The 26495-nt window shown below is 42.3% G+C and overlaps 1 protein-coding gene across 13 annotated transcripts in view; it reads right to left on the bottom strand.

Annotated features, from left to right (window-relative positions):
• utrn (utrophin) overlaps positions 1 to 26495 on the bottom strand; it is a 184098-nt gene that overhangs the window by 102165 nt on the left and 55438 nt on the right. For 10 of the 13 annotated variants that reach the window (XM_008397714.3, XM_081602376.1, XM_008397715.3 and 7 more), the window contains 11 exons: positions 25551 to 25726; positions 25030 to 25165; positions 24070 to 24219; positions 23802 to 23954; positions 23614 to 23715; positions 23326 to 23446; positions 22095 to 22312; positions 21130 to 21247; positions 20814 to 21019; positions 19576 to 19724; positions 19279 to 19468 (listed from right to left, as the gene is read on the bottom strand). In XM_008397714.3, coding sequence (XP_008395936.2) covers positions 19279 to 19468; positions 19576 to 19724; positions 20814 to 21019; positions 21130 to 21247; positions 22095 to 22312; positions 23326 to 23446; positions 23614 to 23715; positions 23802 to 23954; positions 24070 to 24219; positions 25030 to 25165; positions 25551 to 25726 — 1719 coding nt within the window. Of the gene's footprint in view, positions 1 to 14162; positions 15200 to 19278; positions 19469 to 19575; positions 19725 to 20813; positions 21020 to 21129; positions 21248 to 22094; positions 22313 to 23325; positions 23447 to 23613; positions 23716 to 23801; positions 23955 to 24069; positions 24220 to 25029; positions 25166 to 25550; positions 25727 to 26495 lie in introns of those variants that run through there. The other 3 variants (XM_008397707.3, XM_081602375.1, XM_008397717.3) reach the window with 3 other exon arrangements.

Below are 26495 nucleotides of genomic sequence, written 5' to 3'. Positions count from 1 at the left end.
GATACAATTGCGCAATTTGCGTACGGGGTTCGACTGCGAATGTGTGCCGCATCCTCAGGAATTCAACGCCGTTTCTCCAGATTAGAATAGTTACCCTCCGCCAAGCGTCGCCCACAGCGACCAAAGGTAATTGCTTTTTAATTAAGCCTCCGGCACTAATCCCGACGATATTTAGCAGGCACGAACTGGCACGCACACCCATACATTCACACACAAACACAGAGGAAGGAGACGGAGACAAAAGGGGAAGTCGTTCATCAAGGGTGGATGTTTGTGGGTTTTGTTGATTTTGCTCTTCTGTTCTCAATGGGAGGTGAGGAAGAAGGCAGGGAGGGCAATTGTGGAGGAAAAATGAAGCTACGCATGTGCTGAAGCATTAAATAAATTTTTTACCCCATAGCCTACCTGAAAAAAAAAAAAATCCTTGGACAGAAAATGAATATAAGGCAGCATGAGTATATATGTGTCTCCATGGAGTAAAATGGAAAAAAGCAGTCATCCGTCTTTCTTCCCAGTGCCCGATCTCTGCTCCGTCTCATCATTTTCAGCCCTTTCATGTTTCATATGTTTACATCTGTCTGTCATCACTTCAACTTTCCCCTAAAAACATATGCACTCGGTAGCTACTTCCTGCACTGTCATAAATTATTTTTTTGGTATATATATATTTTTTTCTTCTCCGTGAAGCTTAAACCATTTCCAGTCGGATGAGGAGTTGAAAAGCCTCTTTTCTCAAAGACACTTGCATGATAACTATGAAACACACTAAACCAATAAACACCCACATGTGAGCACTGTTGGAAATCTAATTCGATTCTGTGTCGCCTCTTCTAACCGCGAGCTTGCTTTGAAGTTTGCGGTCCGAAGCGCGACGGTGCAACCGAGGAGAAGTCGAGGCTTACGCTGAAATGTCGTTCACAGCTCGCATGGAAACCTTCCTGTCATTCCTGATCCTTCTTCTAAACTTTCTCGAACGTCTTATGGAGCTGATGACGGATCTTTAAACCGCGTTACGTAAAAAGAACATTTTTAATTTAATGCTTGCTTTTAGATCCACCGAGAAGGTTGCACAGGGACAAACCAATAAGATTTTAGTCTGAACTCTGTACTTCTCTGACATAATATCAGCCTGCAAGATGAAAAAATAAAAACTGAGACAGAAGACGTTTGAATTACAGTAAATTGCTAAATGTCTTTGTGCACAGCTTTGTGATCTCAAAACAGTCATCCTTACTTGTGTTGGAGGTACAGTGGAGAAAGGAATTGTTTTTAAACCATCTGATTACTTGTCATAATACTGAGACACTAATTGTTTTTGCCGACAAATCCTTTTTCACGGCTCTTTGTTCGAGTCGCCCAGAGGATGAAAGTTATGAATATTCATCGGTTTCATTGACAAATTTAGTCAAATTCAACTATCAAATTACAGGTAGGAGTTAATTATGTTGTGATTATCAAACCTCTAGGAGAAAAGTGATTTTTTTTTTTTTGCAGCAAAAAATATAAAAACTAGAACATGTATGGGCCTCCAGTCGGATTTACTAAATACCCCATACCCACAATCCTAACTGTAGTTTTGACTTGTTAAGGATACTTTGTCTTTCTGAAGTATAACTTAAGTGCACATCTCCACAACACAAACCAAAAAAAAAAAAAAACATGTTGCATCATGTTGCAAAGTAGTTCTGCTGACAACCTTTCATGTTCTTTCCTCGTTTTTCCTCAGTTGTATTTCTACATCAGCATTTGACTCTGACATGTTTTTCCTCCCCTGGAGATTACAGTCTATATATAGCACGATTTATGTTTAATCTCCCTGTGATATAACAGCAAAAGCCATTTCCAGTTGCTTTGTTTTTGTCGTACCAAAGGATTTACCTCTGAGGAGCGTACCAGGCTGTGTTGCTGTTGATGCCATTCCTCCTGTGTACCTTTCTCAAGCTCTTGTTTTTCCAGACCTCTCATCATTTTTTCAGTCCTCTTCACCATTTGTTGTGTACACAGAGGGGTCCTGCTAACCCAGACCTCCTGTTGTCTCAACTTAGACCAATGTTGGACAAGAGAGAGATCTGTTCCTTGCAGAAAAATCTGGAAGTCAATGGAATTTAGTTCAGAAATTCTGTCCCCCGAGCATATAGGTAAATGAAACTGTATTTCAGGAAGTGTAGAAGATGCACACACACTCAAATCTGCACAAAGACAAATTATATACGTACGGGGTTTAGTAGATCTTAATGTTATTCAATAAAATCGTCTTTCCAAGGTTCGAGACAAGATGTTGTATGCGATAAATAATTCAACAGCACAGATTGACCCGTTTCTTTGGAGTGGCATCAAGGCTAAATGACTAAACAGCAGCATATGTTGTCACCAAGGGAATAAAGACAAAAGTGGGTGGAAGATTTTGTTAGAGGGAAGAACAGAGAGCAGAACATTAACAATTAAAGAGATGATGACAGCAGCATAAACAGAAAGAAGATCATGGGAGAGTAAGCAGGTGCTACAAAAGGAGGTGCTGTGGAAATTGATAGTGCTGAGACGAAAGATGACAGGGGAGGAAGAAGGGATAAAAAGGAAAGTTTCCATCAACCTTTTCAACCGAAAAAGGTTTGCAGAGGCAATCAACGTTTCATAAAGACTGAAATGGGGAAAAAAACATTCATAAAGAGAACCTATACTGAAAGAGACATTTGCTCATTTGCAGAGAAGAGATTTTGAGGAGTAATAAATCATTAAAAATGTGTCCCTGTTTCTTCCACTAAAAAGGCGAAGAACAAAATTATTTGGGTTGGGTCTACCACAGAAATAAGACACCAAATTTGCTGGGACGCAGCAAGAACAGCAATTATCTTCCAGCAACTGTTCCACTTCTATTCAAAGAATTAATTATCCTTGACAGGAGTAGGGAAAATGTCCAGCGGTGGAAGAGAACCACAAAGGAGAAAGAATCAGTGTTGACGCTTTTAAGGTAAACAGGCAGAAAATAAGGGGGAAGAGGGTGAAAGAAGATAGAGGTAATGGGACGCATTGAGAGGAGGATTAATCAATGCAATTTCTTAGTAAAGTCTTTTGAATACCAATTTGGATAAATCTCTTCTGGCCTGAGTTTTTCAATCGAGTGAACCAGAGTTTGTGTGTCTGTTTGTGTAGGGATTACATGCCGTAATCTCCTCTCCAGTAGGAGAATGTGATGTTTGTCAGCACCACAGACGTAAAAGATACACTCAGTGAAAGGAAACGGCAAAATGAACTGTGAGCCAGCTCTGTGGCAGAGTACTCGCCATAGATATTGGCAAAAGAGAGGGACATTAGATGCAGAGCTCCAAGACCTTGTCCCTGCAGATTGATTGTCAATCTAAGAAGTGAAGGAGCAAGGAAAAATATTGAGCACAACATTTTATCTCTGCTCACTTAAGCCACTCGCTGGATTGCCCCCTAGCTGTTTTTGGGTGAAGAGGGAACGAGAGCGCAGGTTGAATTCAAGGAAAATGTAAGAACAGACCCTTCACTGTCTTGAGTTCAGTGAGTCTCTCTCATTTTATTCTGCATGACTGAAAGAAAAACACACAGATGGGGCCGATTTAATGATCAAGTGTCATTTAGACTTTGTTCAATCAGTCTGAGAGACATTCACATGTATCACTTTAAAGTGATGCTGCTAAGGAAGTCCGGGCCGCAACATAGATCACAATGTCCTATCTAATTCAGCTTTTAGTACCGACAAAGAAGAAGGGAATGAACCTCAGACACTAAAATGGAAACAAATCTCCAACGATCACCTTCGCACCCAAGAAACAGGCAATCAGTCGTATTTGCAAATCTCTGTAAGCAGTTTTATTTTAATATATTGAAAATAGTCTGCTTTTAAAGCACAAATACACATTTAAAAATATTATTAAGTTCAGTCAAACATTCCTATGGATCAGAGTGTGCTGTTTTTATAACTATATTATGTTGTAATTGTAATTGCTAAGCAAGTCAGTCACTTGCTTAACACACCGATCAGTTATCAGCTTTGAAATAAAATGGTTCTGGAAGTTGTTGGAAAGTATTATTGACATGTTTAGATTGTTTTTTCTTTACATGAGTCGAATCTGTTTAGCTATGTTGTGTCTGTGAAAACTTTGGTGTACAGGAAAAAAAAACAAAATATATTGTATATTTTTTATGCAGTAGCAGATATTCTGAGACTTAAGTGTGTGACATAAGCTGTACCTTTGTATTAAAGGATCTAAAACTGTTTATTGTAGGAATAAGTATATTGTCTAGAATGACAAAGAAAATAACGTGGACACAATGATTATTTTGAAGAAACATCAGATATGATGCTGTTTGGAAATGTTAACTATTTAACCAGAACAGATTACAGGAGGATTAGTGAAGCACAGATTTGTTTCTGCCTCATCACTCCTACCGGTCCTAGACATTTTACAGGAAAAACAGCATCTGTTACACCGACACCAGCCCTGATGTGCGTAACACATGCTGCAATCTTTAATATGTTTTCTGGAAATGTTGGCATCAGGGTCGCTGCTATAAACTTATTGCATCTCTGAATAGTGCTGTTTAGGTTATATCATCTAGTGGTGGAAAAAGGAACAAAAAAACGATTATGCTATGTACTTAAGATGGAACATATGCATATACTGTATATTCATGACATGCTTTGATTAAAGTAATTTATCCTCGGTGCAATTCCAGTACCGAAAAATTAACTTTACACCAGGTGAGTCTCTCACCTGAGAATGTGAACCTACTAGGCTGATTCTGTGCCTTCAAATAATTTTAATGCTCCTGTAGAAGATTCATAACTTAAAAGTTACAAGAACCTACGAGTTAACTTATAAGGAACAGGTCTGAAAAAACAGTCTGTGTGATAGACTCAAAAGAGAGATTCCTTTGATACATCAAAGAGTGGTGTCATCACTGATGTCATTGTTATCATAGAAACTAAACATTCTAATGGTGCATTCACACCAAACAGGTTTTGAGCATCAGGCGAGTCTGCTTTATATTCAAAGTCTATGTGAAGTATTTGATGCGCTGGACACGTCAAACGGTTCAAATGGTGCCGCGCTAGACGCTCGAACAACAGTTTGAATGTAAACCAGATGCGCCTGATGGTTTTGGTGTGAACACACCATTATATGTCCAGTGTCATATTAGGTCCACCATATTAGGACCAAAGACTTGTCCTAATATGATGGATTCATTGCTTTGGGTCAGGGGTAATGTTTAGAGGTAAGATGTAAACTAAGGCTTAGTTAATGTTAGGAATAGACTAGTATTGGTTTGGGTTAGGGAAAATGTCTGGGTTAAGCAAAATCGCAGCTACTAAAATGAAGGGAAATCAATGCAAAGTTCTAATATGGGTCGAAATAGTTTTGACAAGCCTGTATAGAATTTTGTTATCCAAATCATTCAATAAATAATGATGATATAATGTTATAATGTTACCTCTCCTTGGGCTGCCACCTTATCGTGGTGGAGGGGTTTGAGTGTCCCAATGATCCTAGGAGCTATGCTTTCTGGGGCTTTATGCCCCTGGTTGGGTCACCCAAGGCAGACAGGTCCTAGGTGAGGAACCAGACAAAGCGCAGTCCGAAGACCCCTTATGATGAACACGAACTTTGGACAAACTTTGGACCCCTTCCGATGGGCTCACCACCTGTCCGAGGGGCCAAAGGGGTCGGGTGCATTGTGCTATGGGCGGCAGCCGAGGGAGGGGACCCTGGCGGTCTGATCCTCAGCTGCAGAAGCTGGCTCTTGGGACGTGGAACTTCACCTCTCTGGTGGGGAAGGAACCGGAGCTAGTGTGCGAGGCTGAGAGGTTCCGGCTAGAAATAGTCGGCCTCACCTCGACACATGGCTCTGGTTCTAGAACCAGTCTCCTTGAGAGGGGCTGGACGTTCTTCCACTCTGGAGTTGCCCACGGTGAGAGGCGCCGGGCTGGAGTGGGCATACTTGTTGCCCCCCATTTGGGCGCCTGTACATTGGGGTTCACCCCGGTGAACGAGAGGGTAGCCTCCCTCCGCCTACAGGTGGGGGGATGGGTTCTGACTGTTGTTTGTACTTACGGGCCAAACGGCAGTTCAGATTGCCCACCCTTCGTGGAGTCCTTAGAGGGAGTACTGGAGAGTGCCCCTCCTGGGGACTCCCTTGTTCTACTGGGGGACTTCAACCCTCACGTGGGCAATGAGAGTGAGTTGGGAGGAACGGCCCCCCCGATCTGAACCCAAGTGGTGTTCTGCTGTTGGACTTCTGTGCTTGTCACGGATTGTCCATCACGAACACCATGTTCAGGCATAAGGGCGTCCATATGTGCACTTGGCACCAGGACGCCCTAGGCCGCAGTTCGATGATTGACTTTGTCATCGTCTCATCGGATTTGCGGCCGTATGTCTTGGACACTCAGGTGAAGAGAGGTGCGGAGCTGTCCACTGACCACTACCTGGTGACGAGTTGGCTCCGGTGGTGGGGGAGGAAGCTGGTCAGACCTGGCAGGCCCAAACGTGTAGTGAGGGTCTGCTGGGATCGTCTGGCGGAGTCCCCTGTGAGACGGAGCTTCAACTCTCATCTCCGGCAGAACTTCGAACACGTTCCGGGGGAGGTGGGGGACATTGAGTCTGAGTGGACCATGTTCCATACCTCCATTGACGAGGCGGCCTATCGGAGCTGCGGCCGCAAGGTTGTTGGTGCCTGTCGCGGTGGCAACCCTCGAACCCGTTGGTGGACACCTTCGGTGAGGGATGCTGTCAAGCTGAAGAAGGAGTCCTACCGGGCCTTTTTGGCCTGTGTGACTTCAGAAGCAGCTGATGGGTACCGGCGGGCAAAACGGCATGCGGCTCGGGTTGTCGCTGAGGCAAAAACTCGGGCGTGGGAGGAGTTTGGAGAGTCCATGGAGACAGACTTCCGTACGGCTTCGAGGCGATTCTGGTCCACCATCTGGCGTCTCAGGAAGGGGAAGCAGTGCAGCACTAACACTGTTTATAGTGGGGATGGTGCGCTGCTGACCTCAACTCGGGACGTTGTGGTCCGGTGGGCAGAACACTTTGAAGACCTCCTCAATCCCACCAACATGCCTTCTTTTGAGGAAGCTGAGCATGGGTACTCTGGGTTGGGCTCTCAAATCTCTGGGGACGAGGTTGCCGAGGTGGTCAAAAAGCTCCTCGGTGGCAGGGCCCCGGGGGTGGATGAGATCCGCCCGGAGTTCCTTAAGGCTCTGGATGTTGCAGGGTTGTGTTGGCTTACGCGACTCTGCAATATCGCATGGACATCGGGGGCAGTTCCCCTGGATTGGCAGACTGGGGTGGTGGTCCGCTTGTTTAAAAAAGGGGGACCGGAGGGTGTGCTCCAATTACAGGGGGGTCACACTCTTAAGCCTCCCTGGTAAGGTCTATTCAGGGGTCCTTGAGAGGAGGGTCCGTCAGATAGTCGAACCTCGGATTCAGGAAGAGCAGTGTGGTTTTCGTCCTGGTCGTGGAACACTGGACCAGCTCTACACCCTCAGCAGGGTCCTGGAGGGTGCATGGGAGTTCGCCCAACCAGTCCACATGTGTTTTGTGGACTTGGAGAAGGCGTTCGACAGTGTCCCTCGGGAGGCCCTGTGGGGGGTACTCTGGGAGTATGGGGTACCGGGCCCTTTGATACGGGCTGTCAGGTCCCTGTATTACCGGTGTCAGAGTCTGGTCCGCATTGCCGGCAGTAAGTCGGGCTCGTTTCCAGTGAGAGTGGGACTCCGCCAAGGCTGCCCTTTGTCACCGATTCTGTTCATTACTTTTATGGACAGAATTTCTAGGCGCAGCCGAGGTGTTGAGGGGATCCGTTTTGGTGGCCTTAGGATTGCATCTCTGCTTTTTGCGGATGATTGGGTCCTGTTGGCTTCATCGGAACGTGATCTGCAGCTCTCACTGAAGCGGTTCACAGCAGAGTGTGAAACGGCCGGGATGAGGCTCAGTGCCTTCAAATCCGAGGCCATGGTCTTGAGCCGGAAAAGGGTAGAGTGCCTTCTCCGGGTCAGGGGGGTCGTCCTGCCTCAAGTGGAGGAGTTTAAGTATCTGGGGATCTTGTTCACGAATGAGGGAAGAAGGGAGCGGGAGATCGACAGGCGGATTGGGGCAGCGTCTACTGTGAAGCGGGCGCTGTACCGGTCCGTCGTGGTGAAGAGAGAGCTGAGCCAAAAAGCGAAGCTCTCGATTTACCGGTCGATCTACGTTCCCACCCTCATCTATGGTCATGAGCTTTGGGTCATGACCGAAAGAACGAGATCCCGGATACAAGCGGCCGAAATGGGTTTCCTCCACAGCGTGGCTGGGCTCTCCCTTAGAGATGGGGTGAGAAGCTCGGTCATCCGGGAGGGACTCAGAGTAGAGCCGCTGCTCCTCCACATCGAGAGGAGCCAGTTGAGGTGGCTCGGGCATCTGGTAAGGATGCCTCCTGGACGCCTCCCTGGTGAGGTGTCCCGGGCACGTCCCACCGGGAGGAGGCCTCGGGGAAGACCCAGGACACGCTGGAGGGATTACGTCTCTCGGCTGGCCTGGGAACGCCTTGGGATTCCCCCGGAGGAGCTGGAAGAAGTGGCTGGGGAGAGGGAAGTCTGGGCCTCCCTTCTGAAGCTGCTGCCCCCGCGACCCGACCCCGGATAAGCGTAAGAAAATGGATGGATGGATGGATATAATGTTAGGTTGTTTTTCTGCCAATTGCATAGCTGCAGCACACTAGTAGTCTAATGTGCTGAGACACATGTGTTGAATGTGCTGAGACACATTCAACACATTAGAAACCAATCAGAACCAAAAGTTTGTCTTTTGGTTCTGATTGGTTGTTTCTGGACAGTAGCAGTGCCAAACAAATTTTCACAAATTCTCTGTTTCGTACTCTATTGTCAACTGTTTAACAAATATCCATCCATCATTTAACATACATAGGTATGTCAGATGATGGATGAATATTATATAATATAAAGTGTTTGAGGCTTTGCCAAATTTGTGAAAAGCCTCAAATTTTCATTATGCAAAGTGCTAGCAAAACCTGGGCTTGGATAGTGACCTAGGTTAGGGCCACCTGGGTGTGGGTCGGTGTAAAGGCCGAGCCGGGCATAGCTTGACCTTCTTGCCAACGCCAACATGAAGACGCTCCATGCAACCAGTGGAGGTTGATTGCATGGATGTCTGTCTTTCCTCGGACCTCCATGTTTGTGTGGAGGTTTGGCTTTGCGTGGACTCCTCTGTTTGCAACCTGAATGTGGGTCGGCGCAAAGGCTGAGCCAGGCTATGCATGGAGACCCCTCGATGATTCAAGGTCTGTCTTTCCTCAGACTTCCCTGGTTGATTGGAGGTCTGCCTTTCTTTGGACCTCCCTGGTTGATTGGAGGTCTGTCTTTCCTCGGACCTCCCTGGTTGATTGGAGTTCCGTCTTTCCTCGGGCCTCCCTGGTTGATTGGAGTTCCGTCTTTCCTCGGGCCTCCCTGGTTGATTGGAGTTCTGTCTTTCCTCAGACCTCTCTGGTTGATTGGAGGTCCATCTTTCCTCAGACCTCACTAGTTGATTCAAGGTCCGTCTTTCTTCAGACCTCCCTGGTTGATTGGAGGTCCATCTTTCTTCAGACCTCCCTGGTTGATTGGAGGTCCATCTTTCTTCAGACCTCCCTGGTTGATTGGAGGTCCATCTTTCTTCAGACCTCCCTGGTTGATTTGAGGTCTGTCTTTCTTCAAAGCTCCCTGGTTGATTGGAGTTCTGTCTATCCTTGGTCTCCTCTGTTTGTAGGGAGCCTTTTCTTTGCAGGGGGACCTCTGGGCGGGTGGAGACTCTAGGATGGTTATTTTCTAGAGCAAGTTTCAACTCCACCTTCAGGTCCGCAACTTGACCCTGCAGAACTTTCACTGTTTCCTCCTGAGCCTTAAATGTGGAAGCTTGCTCAGAGTGACTTTTGAGCTGCTCCTCATATTTGAGTCTCACTCTGTATTCTTCAACCATTACTTCAATCAGACCTTTATTGCGGGAGGCGTATTTTGCAGCCTCCCACTTGAAGTACTCCAGCTGTTGAAGATCGTTCTTGTCAGTTGTAATTTTGGAAGAGCAAGAAACCTGTTCACGTTTGACTTGCAGGTGACGTTCTTTTTCCAACATTTTTTGCAGTCTTTGAATCTCCTCCTGCCGGGATTTGACTTCAGCCTGACATGCAATCCTTTTGTCTCTTTCCTCATGGAGTTCAAAATTCTTTCTCTGCAGTTCTGTTTTAAGATAGTCTACCTGCTTTGTCAAATCTTTGACGTGTTGGCTAGTCTCTGCCAACACGTCAGCAGTCTCTGCTGGCTTCAGATCACCCCCACTGAGGGGGTGATCTGAAGCCAGCAGAGGGTGTTGTTTCCTGCTTGACTTCCAATGATCTTGGACTCTCAAAGTCGCCGGAAGGACTTGATTCCCCCTGGATCTCTGATTCATCTTCCGGCTCAATGGGGCTGTCATCTTCAACAGGGAAAATGACAACGTTGTAGTCGACTTGGATGTTGAGGTCTACCATGTCGACCCATGAATGCTTAGCTGGAAAAGCTTCATGTTTGCAAACAATCTGTTGTTGCATCATGTCTATATTCTAGTAACTTCTTGCTTCTCTGAACGTCGAACGTGCTCTGAAGGGTGATCTGTCGCGATAGAACTGTGGAACAGATCAGAGAAAACTTTGTCTGTGAGCTACATTCAAGAGAGAGATTCCCTTGTGATATCATAGAGTGATGACATCACTGCTAATGGCATTGATACCATTGGAACTGAACATTCTATCCACCTTACTCGTGGGAGGCTTACTGGGGAAACGATTATGGGTCTTACTTCTGGTGACTAGCGGAAGTAGCAGTATTTCATTGTAATTTGTAGGGTTTTTAGCTAATCTATATTCATGATAGAAGTTACATCTCTTTGTTGGTTAATACATTGCGCAAACATTAGCATTTCACTGCTCCCCATTAGCACTAGCCTTTTCCCTAAAAATAGCTTTTATCTATTTTTCTTATTTATTAGTCACTCAGTATACTGAATGGACGAAGAAAATGTAAAACAACATGCTAGCGACAGCATTTAGGCTAATGTTAGCAATTTGGCTCATTTTAACTTGTACACTAATTTTAACATACAGAATGGAGTAAGTCCATGTTACTCAACATGTTTGTGCCTCTCCACATGCTATTGAGTACATTGCAGCTTATTTTAGCATTGATGCTAATTTGTAGCATCAGACGGGCACACTTTGGCAGGCCCCATTTAAATTTCTTCAGAAATGTTCTAGTTTTGCCCCTACTGTACAGTTTATCATCCTTAATTTGTGTATTTTAATACTCTTATCTTGTTCCCACTTTTGGACAATCAAGGGTATCTATTCTATGTTTGCACGTCACCATAGGATATCATATAAATTCCAGCTAACACAGTCCTCACCTATCTGCCTACAACACATACGCCTGGTTATTTTACTTTGTTCATCACAAGGGGAAGTTGCAGACATTTCCACTTGCTATAAAGAGCTCATGATGATAAACCACACAGACGTTATAAGGTTAGGCTGTCTAAAAGCCACTAATGGAAGTATGTGCACAAAATCCACTGCTGAAGACAATGCACACAACCTCTGGCTCAATAAATGGGTTTACTAGACATGGGAGAACCTAATATGATATAGACACAGACAAGAGATTGGCAGGAAGCTTATATTGGGTGCTGATACAAGATAAGATTTTCTGTTGTATTCCCGTCATTTCGTCACAATATTCCACAGTATTCGCAGTAAAAGCTATTTTGTGTGATTTAAGTACCATTTCATGTCGCAGCTTCTGCCGATAAGCAATCAGTTGTGAATTGCATAAAAAATGTTGATTGGAATTGAAACCTTATTCTCATTTTCTTTTATTGTCTTTCTAGATTCTAAATGCCGCCTAAACAAGTTTAAATGACCTCAGTTTCCATGTTATTCCACTGCCTGTGACTCACTTGGTAAGTGTGCATGATTATGTGCTCCAAACGTTTGCATTGAGTGTGCGTATGCCTGCAGACTAAAGAATCTAAGGGAGCGTGAAGAAAAATATTCCTGATTTGAGTGTGAGCCAAGATACCAGAGGGAGAAGTGGAGGTTATCAGCCTGCACCCGAGGCTCTAACTGCTAATGCTAACACTTGCTAATAACCCCAAGGATCCTGACAGAGCTGAAGGACAGAAGGGTCAGAAAGCTGGGCTTTATGCCCGTGCCTGAGTCATATGTCAGGGGGCAGCAGTGAGCCAAGAGCAAAGGTGCACAGACTGTGGAGCCCAAAGGCCAGAGCTTGTGTCACAGAAACAGCAGGAACCAGCAAGGATGAATGCATAGTACCTCTAATTTAGGGCTGCTTCTAAAGTGGGCTTTGTTTAAAGACAGACACGCGCACACACAGTTGGAAGCAACGCAACAGTAATGAGAGTAGGAGGACACCCCTCTGGAGAGAGGCAGGCCTTTCAGCCAATTCTCAGCCATTGATTCAACACAGAGAGACAGAGCTGAGCCACCAGGACTCACTATAAACGAAACCGGCATGCCACTCAGCAGCTCTATTCACCAATAGACTAGACCTGCCGCAGGCTTGCAAATGGTCCAAAGGAGAGGAGCAGGGAAAACAAGAAGTCCAGGGGTAAACCTGTAGAATGATTTTAATAAAGAAAAATCACAAATCACAGATAAGTATGTGGCTTTAAAAAAAATGGACAAACTCAATCCACAGGGGTGGGAAATAATCATGTCTGCGGTTTTAGCATCAGCACTATCCCAAAACAGAATAAATGGCCAGACCCAGAGGGTGCACCCTGTGAGCCCCATGCAAATCCATCATCAGGAAGTTCCTGTTCTAGACTGGCAGCCAGTAAGGGCACCCCAGGGAGGTGTGACCAGCCTGGCAATACACCAGCCCCTCTCCCGAGGGGAAGGCCAAACAACGCTCAAGTAACGGATGCAACTCAGGGGAGGGTAATTGGGTGCAGAGTGAGTAATGCCTCCTACCAGCACGGATACAACCCAGGTAGGTCTGACTCTAAAGGGTGCTGAATGGAGGCCAGATGAGCAAGTCCAGAGTTTAATTAGTACTCATTGTGCTTTCACATCGAGTAAAGTGTGCAAACAAGCTGTCACGCGCATATTGGCATAAACAAGCAAAGAACAAGCAAACAAAGAGGAAATGTTTTTTAAAAAGCTGCAGACAAAGGCTGAAAGCTGGCAAGTAATCCTCAACGCTGCCGTTTTCCTTCTTGGCACAGCAATGCCAAATCTCAACATCTGGATGCCCTTAATCCGAGAGCAAGTTGTTGATGTGCAGAGAGAGCAAGGACAAGCAACGACCAGTGATGATCAACAGCGACACAAAACAAGATCAAGCACTGCACACATCACTGGTCATTTTCTCTACGGTAAAATCAATACAGCTGACAAAGGGCAGAGACAGAGTCAACTGATTCACGCTCCGTTGGGTTTTCACAATAAATCTGTGTTGCTTAGACACGTGTCACCTCAGAAGTGACTTAGAATTAAAAAGAAAAAAACAAACATCGATCATTCCACTGCTGCCATTAGCTTCTTCAAATAATATGATGCACAGGGTGAACAAAAACAGTAAGTTTTTTTGTTTGTTTTGCTTTTACAAATCATTGCATTCACAGCAGGAAAGGACAGACATAAATTTAACCGCATGCATTAAAAATCCAAGAAATTTTTTAAAAATAAATTAATAAGATGACATGAAATAAGAACAGTTTAAATTTTCAGGCAGTGTAACATAAATTTGGACTTAATAAAACAGACCAAATATTGGGGAAAAAAAGGAGCCAACTTAAGAGGAACCAAAGAAGGTAAATTTTATGGTATGTTTATAATTTGTGAGTCCAAATTAAAATCATGAATAAACAATATATTGGATCATCTCAAAAATGCAAGGATTTAAAAACAAAAAAAAAAAAAATAAAACTGGATCAAAACCAAATACAACAGTCTCAAATCAACCCCAATAAAAGCTGCATAAACTTTGGAAATATTTACCAAGAAAGTAAAAAAAAAAAAAAAAAAAAACACATCCACGAAACTCGAACTTAAATTTCATCTGAAGTTAAAAAAGCAGAGACTTTGTTCTTCTCCAGCTGGGTCTCTCCACGTACCTTGCAGAGTTTCTGGTAGCGCGGCGAGGAGATGGCCATCCTCTGGAGCCTGTGTAAGAAGACCACCACTTTCTGGAGGGAGGTCCGGACCATGGCCATCATCTTAAGACTGCTACAAGTCTGCAGCAGCCTGCTCCTGGTCCGCATGCTAGCACTGCCCAACCCCACTCATATTGTTCTCCCTCTCCCTCTCCCCAGCCAAGCGACCAGACCCCAGCCAAGCTGACGTGATGCGTGCACGCACACAAAAACGCATGTACTCAGAGAGAGAAAGAAACAGTCACACATGTGAGCTCAGCTCAGAGCGATCCCACGCTTCATCATCCACATACACGCTCACAAAAAGACAGTAGGAGATTCCTTTCTTAGCTTTTCTTTCTCTCTCTTTATAAACACCAACCCGTCGCTCAGCACACGCACGATGGAGGCGAACCGGACAAGACGAGACACTCACTTTCTCCTCCACGCGGACATTCACACGCGCAACCCCGACCGCGGAACTAGAAGAGAGAATTATACAAATCACTTGTGACGGCACCCTGCCGAGTCAGACGAGAATGACGGCGAGGAGGAGTGAAATGAAGACAGAGCGAAGAGGGAGAGGAGCAGAAAGTCCCGGCACGCCAGAATAGGACGGGAGGAGAGGAGAAAGATGAGGAAAAGGCACGAGTTGCACCGGACAACGAGAGCGAACCGCTCACATGAGGCTCACTTTTTACTGCCTCTGATCTGGAGAGAGGAAGAGAGTGAGAGAAACAGGGAGAGAGAGAGAGAAACGGAGACATGAAACGCAGCGGCATGAAGGAAGGCAAACAATGACTCTGCCATGAAGAGAAGATGACATTACGGAAAGGCAATGAACAGATCAATAAACAAGAGACAAGGAGATTAAAGTGAAAGGAGAGATGGAGCGAGAATAAATGAGACGCAACACACAATAGAGTTCCAAAGCAGGAGGGGCTGCTTCAGACATCCAGCTTTCCTGGAAGTATTGGTTCCTTTCATTTCCTTTGCTGGCAGTCGTACGGCACACACGTTCACAAAAACTCCAGTCGGAGTCACAAATACAGAGATGACAATCTGAAAATGTCTACACCAAATGAACAACTCAAAAAACAAGATGATTCAGAATAAATTCGGATAATTTCATCTGCTCTAATGAGTAAACAGCAGTTCAAAAACTGAGTGAATGACTTCTGATCCTAAAAATTTATAAAAACTAAAAGTTTTCCACTTTTTTCATCAAACACATCACCCAACAGGACATTCTTCATAGTATTAGTTTTTTTGAGTTAAACAGATTAAGGTTTTTGAGATAATTATGGATTTTCCTCATTTTTTGTTGCCACAATCAAAACCCTGCAGCACATTTCATGCACTTGTTCTATGATTCCACAATTTCATTTTTTCTTTTTCGAGAGTGAGATTGTTTTCCCTATCAAACAAAATTGAAAACCTGATCTCTGTATCTCTACTTTACAGTTTGAATGTCATGCTTTGCGTTGCCAAAACGGTAAAAAAAATAAAAATATTCCTCACTTACAAGGCTTTTAATTTACTGGCTAAGGATACAAGCTGCTCTTTTTAAACATTGAGAACCTTAAAAACTTTAATCCAATCTGAACTGGAAAACAAATATAAAAAGCTAAATGGAACTAGTAAAGACCAACATTATTGTTTACAGTCTGTGAGCTTTGGTTTATGACGCCTCGAATGAGCGATTGCGGAAATACAGTTTTGAGTCAAAGCAAAGAAAATGCAAGAACTCCACCACAATATCAATACATTCACAGACTGCAAGTGTTTGTCCACATAATTGAAAATAAAGAGTGTATTGAAGCAGAAAAATAGCTGACAAGTAACTTATCTTGAATGTTTACATGCTGTTGTGTGCTTAGACAAAGTTTAGTCGGGAATATACACGGAAATAAATGAATTAGTTGGAGAAAATCAGAGGTGACGGGATAAAAGACGGGTGAATTAAAGGAAAGACTTTAAATCATAATTTATTCAGCTGGAAGTCTCCAAGTAGTGGGGAGATGATATGAAGAGGCACAAAGACAAAAATAGCAAAGCTGAAGCTCACATACATGTAAAATTAACTTAATTAAGCAGACACAGAGTCCTCGTTTGCACAATAGTAAGGAAGCATGACTTTGCAATACTATTGCTATGAATGTGGGGATAATAACGACATCGATTCCCACTAACCCGCATTTCCCTCTACTGTTATCCCATCATCACAACATCCTCTCCAATCTATACCAACTTTGATCATTATTGGAGATTTAGATCTATATCCGGTCAGAGCATATATAGCATCTGAAATATTACAGCATACCAAATATTGCATCAAACCAGTCTTTTGCAATATTGAACATATTAATACTGCAATGCAGCAAATTGTTCAGTTCCATTTTCTATGAGCCTAATTGATTTTTGTTTTGAAGAATTAGTAGGGAGGGGAACAAAAAAAACTCTCCTCTCTTTCAACGAGAGAACGAGAACAACTTATTTGAAGTGAGGATGAGCAGGCTTGACACAGACTCTTCAACGTAATTACAACTCCTGCATTATAAAACAAGCACAAACTGACTGTCACAGACAACTGCTGGATTATGCTACATAAAGCACTTTATTCCCTGGAAGGCCTGTATCCAAATAATAGAAATAAAGACTCTTGTGCACTCGCAAGCTGAAAGGCTAGACAATAAGCCTTCTCTGTTTAAACAAGGTTAACCCACAAAAACATCACTGACTTGGCTGCTTCACAAGAAATTACAAGAGGTGACTAAATATATTGCAAGTTTTGTCGAAATGTTACTGGCCCAGCCAGGTTGTAGCTGGACATTTCAAGAAGACTACGGTTCATCTGGTCGATGAACAAACAGCTCAGTCACCCATAACAACACCCCCAGCCAAACACATAGATGTCAAACTTGATAAAAATCATCTCTTCAAGCTGTGTACCCGTTTGCACTTTTCTTCCCGAGGCTATGATTGCAATACCTTCAATGGCGGCTGTATACGAGCACCATGATGGAGTTTACAGCACATGCCAGCTCTGGATAATGAAAAATCACATGAGCTGGGGTTTATGATGCCATTCATTTTCAGGTAATTACTTAATGTGCCAACACGTGATGGATAGTTGCAAGAAATTGTTGTTTTTCCTGATAAGACTCAAATTGCAGAGTTAGATGTACTTTTTCCCCAAACAATCTAAGTTTTACACATTACGTTAAATATGTACAACTTCCGGTCTGTCTGAGCAATGTGACATCTACTGTTCTCAGATCATGTAGCTCAAATATCCCCAGCTATCCTGAGAGAGATGAGCAGAAAGCAGCTAAAACACTAGCCATAAAATTTTATGACGCTCAAGGTAAAATTCTGGGTTGATAAATATCCCTCTTTATCAGGGATTTTTTTCCCTAATAAAGAGGAAAAATATCTTTTTTGAAGCAGCAAACCAAGGCTGACCTGTATAAACTTCAGCCAGGGTAAATTTCAATAGTTATAAAAAAAATGAGGACTACAGCATTTACAAAGGCATTCATAAGTGAGTTAAGTGATTTAATATCACAATCCAACTGTAAATACTGTGAAACTGGTAAAAATTAATCTATTAGTTTAGGGCTATTGTGAAAAGTCAACATAATCAATAGATCATGGAATAATGAAAATAAAAAATGCCTGAAATGACCTTTCACAGTGTTTAAAGAGCTCTTTATTTCAATATGGGTGTGAAGTCAAATATAACTCAATTCAAGCTATCTATTTGAAAAAAGTCTGGACTCAATAGTTCACAGTGAAACCAAGAAAAGAGATTTGTAATAAGTCCATAAAAAAATCTTCGCATTTACTATAGCTGCTTTGCAAAGTACATATGTGCTTATGTTTCATTTGTAAAAAAAAAAAAAAAACTGCTAGGCAAGAAAACAAATACTGCTGCCCTCAGCGCTTTTCTGTGCACGTTTAGTATGAAAACAGTCGTCAGAACGCAAGTGAAAGTCAAGAATTAGAGTTAACTAAACATTAAATCACAGCAGAGCCTTTAACTCAGAGTTGGCGCACCGAGACTGAAGTTTAACATCTGTCTCTGTTTCATTAACCCAGCTTCAGTGGGTGAGAACCATCCATCAAAGTCGACAGCGTCTGCTAATGAAACAAAAAGAGCCTGTGGGTTTTAATCAACTCTATAATACCCACTAACTGCTGTGTGCCAAGGTTTTCCTTAAGTTTAACCTTCAATTCAGTTGCTTTATTGAGACGTTTTGCACAAATACTGACCCTTGAACATAACTGTAGCAAATTAGTTGGACGTTCTTCCGATTTTTAAAATGATAATCTAATAGAATCAAGTCAGCACAGATATCAGTGTGATGGGGTACGATTGATAAAATAACTTTTGTGTCGTGCTACTGATGCATGCAAAATAGAAACTGGGCTTGATACAAAGGAAAATCAGATCAGTGAGGGGATTTGTCATTTAGTGCTTCAAAGGAGCGACTGAATATTTTGACGCAATTGAATAATATTGCTTTATTTTTAGTTCTAAAAATGGAGTGATACTAAGTTTATTCACAGTGCCAAATAAAATGCAATATAAAACCCCAAGGAGTTGAGGAAAAAAAAAAAAAAAAAAAAAGAATTAGCTTTTCCTGAGCAATATATCAAATATAGAAGGATGTAGAAAGGTTTGTAGCTATTATAAATGCGGCGGCAGGTAACAGGGACTCTGAGGTTATACTGATACATAAAGCATAAGATGATGGGTGTCAAATGATCCCAAAGGGAAGGTCTGGGTAAATGACAAAGCAAATGAAAGAAGGAGAAAATACACACAACCTGAATACCTAAGCGGCACAGAACAAGAGGATCAATGAGCCACATTCAATGCATACAAGGATTCACGCGCCCCCTGCATGCCCTCTCATTCACACACTTTTAACCAGCAGCGAGCACACAGATGTGCTCATCCACACACACACACTGCAGCATCACTTCAGCTGGTGAGGGCTACATTAATGAAGGGTGACAATGAGATAATAGGCTAGCACCTGTGCATGAATTAGACACACACGCTGGTTTCCTTTTCCATTTCCAGCCCTACCTCCAGTTGTCGCCTCAGCTCCTTCACGTTGGCAGAATCCTGGGACACGTCTGCCCTCTGGGAGGCGTCGGACAGGACGGTGACTGTCGTCTCGGCCTCCTGCAGCCACCTGAGGAAGGACTCCAGCTCCTTTAGAGACACCTGGACCTCCTTCAGCTCGCTGTCCAACTGAGCACGACGGTCATTTGCCCTGCAAACCCACGCAAACTCGTCAAATGTGCAACAATGTGAGACAGAAGCCCAAATTTTCAATAAAACCTGCACATCAACATACAGAGAGGCAAACGGGTGATTTACCTCTTGCTGAGATTGTTCCAGGCCACGTTCTGTTTGTCTGCGACCTCTTTGATTCTCCTGGTGTCATCGGAGGAATACTCTCGTAAAAGGTGGTTGGAAAGCTCGTTGAAGGCTGCGATTTGGTCTTGGCCTAGGGCTTGGGAAAACTCCTGGAAAACATAATGCAAAATACACTATATGAGATTCACCGATTCTTAAAAATCCATCTGGAAGGACTTCTAATGCTGCACCAAGTTGCCTTAATTATTTGTAATATTTTAGAAAGTTTCTGCACAGATTTAGATTTCTAGTGTTCTCAGTCGAACTGACTGAAAATTTACAGACTGGTGCATGAAAACACAGGCTAAGATACGGGTGGGTAGATCGAACGGCCAACAGACTAACAATGAATAAATGATGAGACGACAAACGAATGGCTGCATGGATGGACAGATTGAAAGATGCATTAATAAATACACTGCATCTTCTACCCAAAAGCCAGCAACACATTGATTGGAGAAATATTCTTTAGAAAGTCAGATACTTATGTTGACATTAGGACAAGGAATGAAGACTGGGAATATTTTGACCATGCTTCCCTTATACATGTTTATCCATACTATATTATAGCTAAATTCAATAACATTTTCCAGAAAGTGAAAAAAACTTGGCGTATTTTTATACAACTTTTCTCCTTTCCTGAACTGCTTTGGCTAAATCTCAAAGCCAAATAAAACTTTAACTTAGTTGTTCTGCTCCTCAGTTTTCTGACTGTTTGTTCAACCAGTCAGATTATATAAAACCTTAATTTAGAATTAGGAAACAAGTCATGCCTATATGACCGGGGGGCTACTGTTCTTTCGACTTTAAATAGACAATTACTCATCCTGGCCACATTAGCCAGGAGGGGTAAGCTTTCAAAAAGCAAGCTGTGTTATCTTAAACTTAGACGCCCCCTAGTGTTTAGTTCTCAAAACATCTGAGTCAGGACTCATTTAAAGAAGCTCAGTTAAGATTATGTAGGTGTATGAATGTTATTAAGGATCAAAGTGAAACTTCAGAGGAGGGATTTATTCACTCCCAACTTAGGCTGCTGTTCAAAAGCCATCTAATAAGAGTCAAGTTTTGTTCCTGTCCATTGGGAAAAATATCCTGGAGTAGATGTCTAGTCTACCGTACCGACAAGGACAAAGCTTCAAAGTAAATGACCTCAGGAATTACAGACATAACGGGTTAGAGAAGCAGAAATCTGCCCTAACCTTGGAGTCCTCGAGCTGTTTAGTCAAGGGATCTTTGGCCCGCTGCAGAAGGTTGTGGAAGAGTCCTTCGTTATGAGCAATAAGGGCTTTCACCTCCTTCCTTTTCTCCTCCCACTGATTGCTGTGGACAGTCATCTCTTCCAGCTGCTGAAGTCGGGCTTCAATGCCATGCTGAGTGCTGTCCCACTGGCTGCGCACTTTCTCCACTACAGTCAGGCAAAAACACAAAAAGAAAAAAAGAAGTGATGGTGACAAACTCATCTATAAGCCTAATGTGTTATATGCCTTTTGAAACCACATTGTGGTTCGCGCATACATTTTTCAGAAATGGAGGTGCGGACATCGACGTTCGAGGTTTTGTTTTTAATGTTCTGTGCTAAGGTGAAGATATCTTCCAGCTCGGAGTGACGCTGCTCCAGGTCACTTTTTGTCACCTGGAAGAGGACAAAACAAAGAGATGAGAGCTAAACAAAGTTGATAATTTAAGGAATTTATACATGGTCTTTGAGTTTCCTATGCATTGTGCTGGCATTTGTATTTAGCTCCCTTCACTCTGATCAAACCTGCACATTCAGTAGTTATTTAAACAATCAAGTTAGGCGAGGAGAACATTAACTCTGCTATATCTTTTATTGATCCATCATTTGAAGAATGTAAGTAACTAAATAAGGGGTATAAATATTTTTTGCAATGCAGTGTACTTTTTAATTTAACTCAATAACACTATGTCCCCCTTAAATAAATACTGATATGTTGCACTGACTTTTAAAAATCTCATATATATATACAGTGTTTTCAATACAAACATCTGCAAATTTGAAAAGCCATAATTGTTTTCTTTGCAGTTCAAATGATAAAACCTCATTTCTAAGATATGATTTTGATATTTCAGCAGATTTCCTCAAACCAAAAAACTTGGAGAGCTTGTCACCAGATTTAATTCTTCCCACAACATTGTCTAGTTCAGGGCCCGATTAACAAAGCAACACAGAGTGTGAAGATGTCATGCTACATCTACTGCAAATGGTAGAATATGAATACAATTAGAGGCAGCACAATCTGTTTAATGAGCATCAGCGAAGACGAGAGCACAGCCACTGAATGAGGAAAACATGAGCTGACTTTTTATTGTCTTCTCAACTCAAGGAGTTCTCTTTTAAATCAAGTCATAATTGGTGACGATCAAATGTGCTTCAAAGATTTAATGGTAAATGATAATACATTAAAAAAAAAGCAGTCAACATTATCTGCATATTAACTGCATCATCTCTGTTCACTCACCTGAAGGCGTCCTATAGTCGTCCTGATCTCTTTTGTGTCTCCTACAGTGACGATGTTAGATTTAAGCATCTGAGTGATGAGAAGAAGCCAGTCGGCCATTTCTGTGGCACGTTTGTTCAAATCAGTGGGGGCCACAGCGTCCGCCGAGTACGGGGCCCGAAGACGGGAGTCCTCACTCGCCAAGCTGGCCATGTGAACAGCCGAGGGCACCGAAGACACTGAACAAGTGCAAAGAAGGGTCAAAGAGAAAAATGCTGTGCAATGCTAAAAGAGCTGGCTGCAAAATTAGAAATGAAAGGAATATTTTCAATATTCTATTGATGTTTTAAAATAGCTTCAAGAAAAGTTTAATAATGAATCAGGATGAATGAGACTTCAAACATGGTTTTCATAATCTTGCTTGCATATAATTGTCCCCACAGCAATGTTCTAGATAAAACAAGTCTCCAGGAAAATGCTAATTTAATCCTAAAACTGCTGGTTTAGAGACACATTGATTACTGTTAATGACTACCAAACATTTCATTAATTTTCTTTGTCTAATTAAAGCCACATCAAACTTTGTTGAGGTCTTTTTCCAACAGCAACAAATCAGTCCCAGACTTCAAAGTAACTGCACCATGTTTGATTGGTAGGATGATGTTCTTTCCTGAAATGCTGAATTAGTTTGCAACCAATGAAACACGCTTTCCAAAAAAGCTTCATTTCTTTCTTTTTTCACATTATTTTCCCAAAAGTCTAAGGGATCAGCAAGACGTCTGTTTGGTAAATAGCATAGTCACTTTTGTCATTATTATTCAGTCATCAGCATTGACCTTAAATAAGTTAACAGACCTGTAGTTTCTGGGTTATTTTGTAACCTCAAGAGATGCTGATGCCTTTTATGCAGAAAGTTTTACCTCTAGTGCAAGTTTTCTTCATTCATCTTATTGTTGAAGCTCAATAACCTTGCTTTTTTTTAACCCTTTCTAGACTGATAGCTGCCAATGATTTTGTTTCTTGCCTTACTTTATTATAATTATTATTTCTTGATTTTGCAGGTCTGGAACTAATGAGTCTGGCGTGTGAGCAGTAAAACTAAACTCAAAAAATGGTTAATCAGATATAATTTATTAAACAGACGGAATCAATTGTGAAATTTTTTTATTTATTTTATTTTTAAAATAATTCCATGTTATCTGATCTTCTGTTTCATTCCAAACAGAAGACCTCATTCCCTTTTGTTTCTTACCAAGCTGTTGGTGCTGGACAACATGTTGCTGATGTGTCCACGGAGAGACGGGAACCTGAAGAGATTCCCTTAAATGGCCATCCAGGGCTTTCCAGTCAGCAGCCAGCTGCTCTACTTTACTCTGAGAACGCAAACGGCAAAAAGGCCACAAACGTTAAAATTAATGTTTAAGCACAGAAATTAGAATAAATTACCTCCTGGTAGAACTGAGTTGCTTTAATAGAGCAATATGCTGTAATTAAATTCAATATGTCCTTTATCAAAGCATATTATTATAGAATCAGGGACCTTTTCCTGAGGCGACAGCTGCTGATGTTTCTGCAGTTCGATGGAATGAGCCAATAAGTCCTCCAGGTCCCTCTTCCTGTCTTTCATGGAGACCTCGAGAGCCTGCAAATGAATAAAAACGAAAACTAAAACTGCCGTCTGAACATTCATGCATGCTGCCTCCTGTGACATGAACTTGGAAAAACTACCTGAGCCTGGACAGGATTTAGTCCTCTAGTCACAATTGTCTGGTTTGTGATGATGACCCAGTCCGTCAGCTTGGCCATCCTGTCCTGAAACAGAGTGTGACTCTGCAGGTTTGTCTCCACCTCCCCCACCTTATCCAGCAAGTCATGGGTCACCTGTCAAGAAAAAAAAATATTATAGGCAATATCAGATGAAAGAAAAAAAAAAAAAAAAAAAAAAAAAGAGTCTGAAGAGTGAATCCAAGTTAAATTGTAACTTCTTTAATTTCACCTTGCTCCACTTGAGATTGATGGCTCTGAGTTTTCCAACATGATGGTCTCTGCTTTGAGGGCTCACACTGGGACTGGCCAGGATCTGGGGAGCGTGTTTGTTTAGCCAACCAAGGCGTTCATTCTGAGCATCCATTTCCACAGCAAGAGCCTGCAAAAAAATAAAATAGGGGAACTCATCCTTCATTACAACAAAAACTACAGGTTAAGAAGAAGAAAAAGAAATCTGGGAAATCCAAATGCAATGATGTGCAAGGTAGTTTCAATCACTGCAGCTTTCAGTGTCTCTCTTGGAAAAATGTGTGCCTTGAAAATGTTTGCTCTCCAGAGATAAGAAAAATAAATGAAAGCGGTGTCGCTAGTTCTTTCAAAACTATTTTGCTTAAGAAGAGAAATAGGATCCATCTCGGTTTGTTTTGAGTTAAAGGAAAAATATAAAATGGAAAATGCTAAATAATATAAGTAGACATAGTCACTGTCTTGCACCCTTTGAACCGCTCCACATTTTATCAGCTTTTGACCAAAAACTTTAGTGTATTTTATTGGGGTTTAATGTGAACAAAGCAGCACAAAATTGTGATGTGGATGTAAGGAATATTAAAAATTTAGCTTCAAGTCAATCAGTTTGGGGGCATTTCTTTCCAACCTTTGCACATGCATAGACATACCTCAAATCTAGTCTAGTCTACAAACACAGTAATTAAATCTTGAATGTTTGCATCATGCACATGCATTTCAAAGTTCTGTCCCAGATTCTCAACTGAATTTAGATTTATGATCCACGTTTGGAAACTCTGCCACATTCTCCAACAGTTTCTCTTTCATAATTGCTCTTTGTTTAGCTCCATCCACCTTCACAGCCACTCATCATTATTTCAAAAATAGTTTTGGGTTGCAAAGCCACAAAATTGTAAAAAGTCTCCAAGGCATGTGGATGCTTTCTGAATGTAAATGACCGTACCTTGAGCTCTTTCAGGTTTTCGTCAGTGGCTGAGACTGGCAGGGAGCTGGCAGCGTTTTCCGCCTGCTCCAGCCACACAGCTAGATGCTCATATCTCCTCACCAGGTCCAACAGGGCTGGATCCTCTCCAGTCAGCCTAAAACATACACACACACACCCCCACACACACACACACACACACACACACACACACACACACACACACACACACACACACACACACACGCACACACACACACACACACACATGCAAGCATGCAGTACATTACTATTTACCCATAATAGGATCTACACTTCCTCCAGGCTGCATGATTTATCAAAAGAAAGAAAAAAATTGAATTTAATTTGTAGTTATAGACTGATTGCCAACAGTGATAGCGTTGACCTAGAAAAGACTGAGACAGTTGCCTCTTAATGAACCCTGAGCATGAAGCTGGATTTTATTGCACATTAAAATCACGATGTTGAGTGATTTGTAAATGTTACTACATCCTGTTTATTTTCCACTGCACCCTTCATACCTGCGCTGTCTGTCTAAGACCTGACGTTTGACGGCTCTCCAGCGCTGCACCAGAGTTTCCAGCTTCTCTTCCAATAGAGGCCCATCTGGAGATGAAAGCTGACCGATTATCTGCTCCCCAGTGCGAGTCAGTCCAGTAAGGACTGGCTGATGACTGGAAAGTCCTTCTTCCAGCTCCTTAGAAAAGAAACAGACGAAGAGAACGGGGTTTCACTGAAACAGAGTAATCTTATGAAGCTCACACTAAATCCTGAGTTCAAGTACATCTTTCAAAGTAAATCTGTTATCGATATGTTGGCATGATTTGAAGCAAGTTCAGATTTGAGCTGCCAAATCTCCACCTTCCACCTGGACAGATTTAACGATCCAAGATAGACCCATAAAGCAAGGTGAGTGATTGTACAGCGAGTCAGCTGTTAAGATATTTCATTTCCTTTCCTCCTGATCCTCCCTCTCATCGTCTGTAACTGTTAAAATATATAAAGAATCCAGACGGATTGAGCACAGCTCAAGTCCTGCAAATCTCACTGATAAAGGCAGTAGAGGTGGAGGTGCCGCCAGCGACAACGCCACGGCTTTAGAGGATTAAATTTTTAGCAGAAATGAAAATAGCACTTAAGTGATCAAACAAATCCAAATTAAAGGTCCTTTCTCATCATATTCTTGGCTTTTCTCATTTCTGCTCTGCATAATAAACAGACTTAAAGTGATTTTATAAAGTTCAGGGTGGAATATGGTTTTTCCCTCAGGGAAAGAAATGCAATTATCCCCCGTTTAATATAAAATATCAAGTTGGCTTTATCTCAAACATATCATATCGCCATTCTGGGAATTTAATTGTCCTGCTTTGAACTTATAAACCTGCTCATAGTGCAAAAAGTTTAGATATTATAAAAGCATTCTTTACAAAAAAAATATAAATTTACAAAGGCAATTAAACATTTTG

The sequence above is a fragment of the Poecilia reticulata genome, chromosome 21 (genome assembly GCF_904066995.2).
Source record: "Poecilia reticulata chromosome 21, P_reticulata-male-v2, whole genome shotgun sequence".
NCBI lineage: Eukaryota > Metazoa > Chordata > Actinopteri > Cyprinodontiformes > Poeciliidae > Poecilia > Poecilia reticulata.
This window is presented reverse-complemented; position numbering and strand designations above follow the sequence as displayed.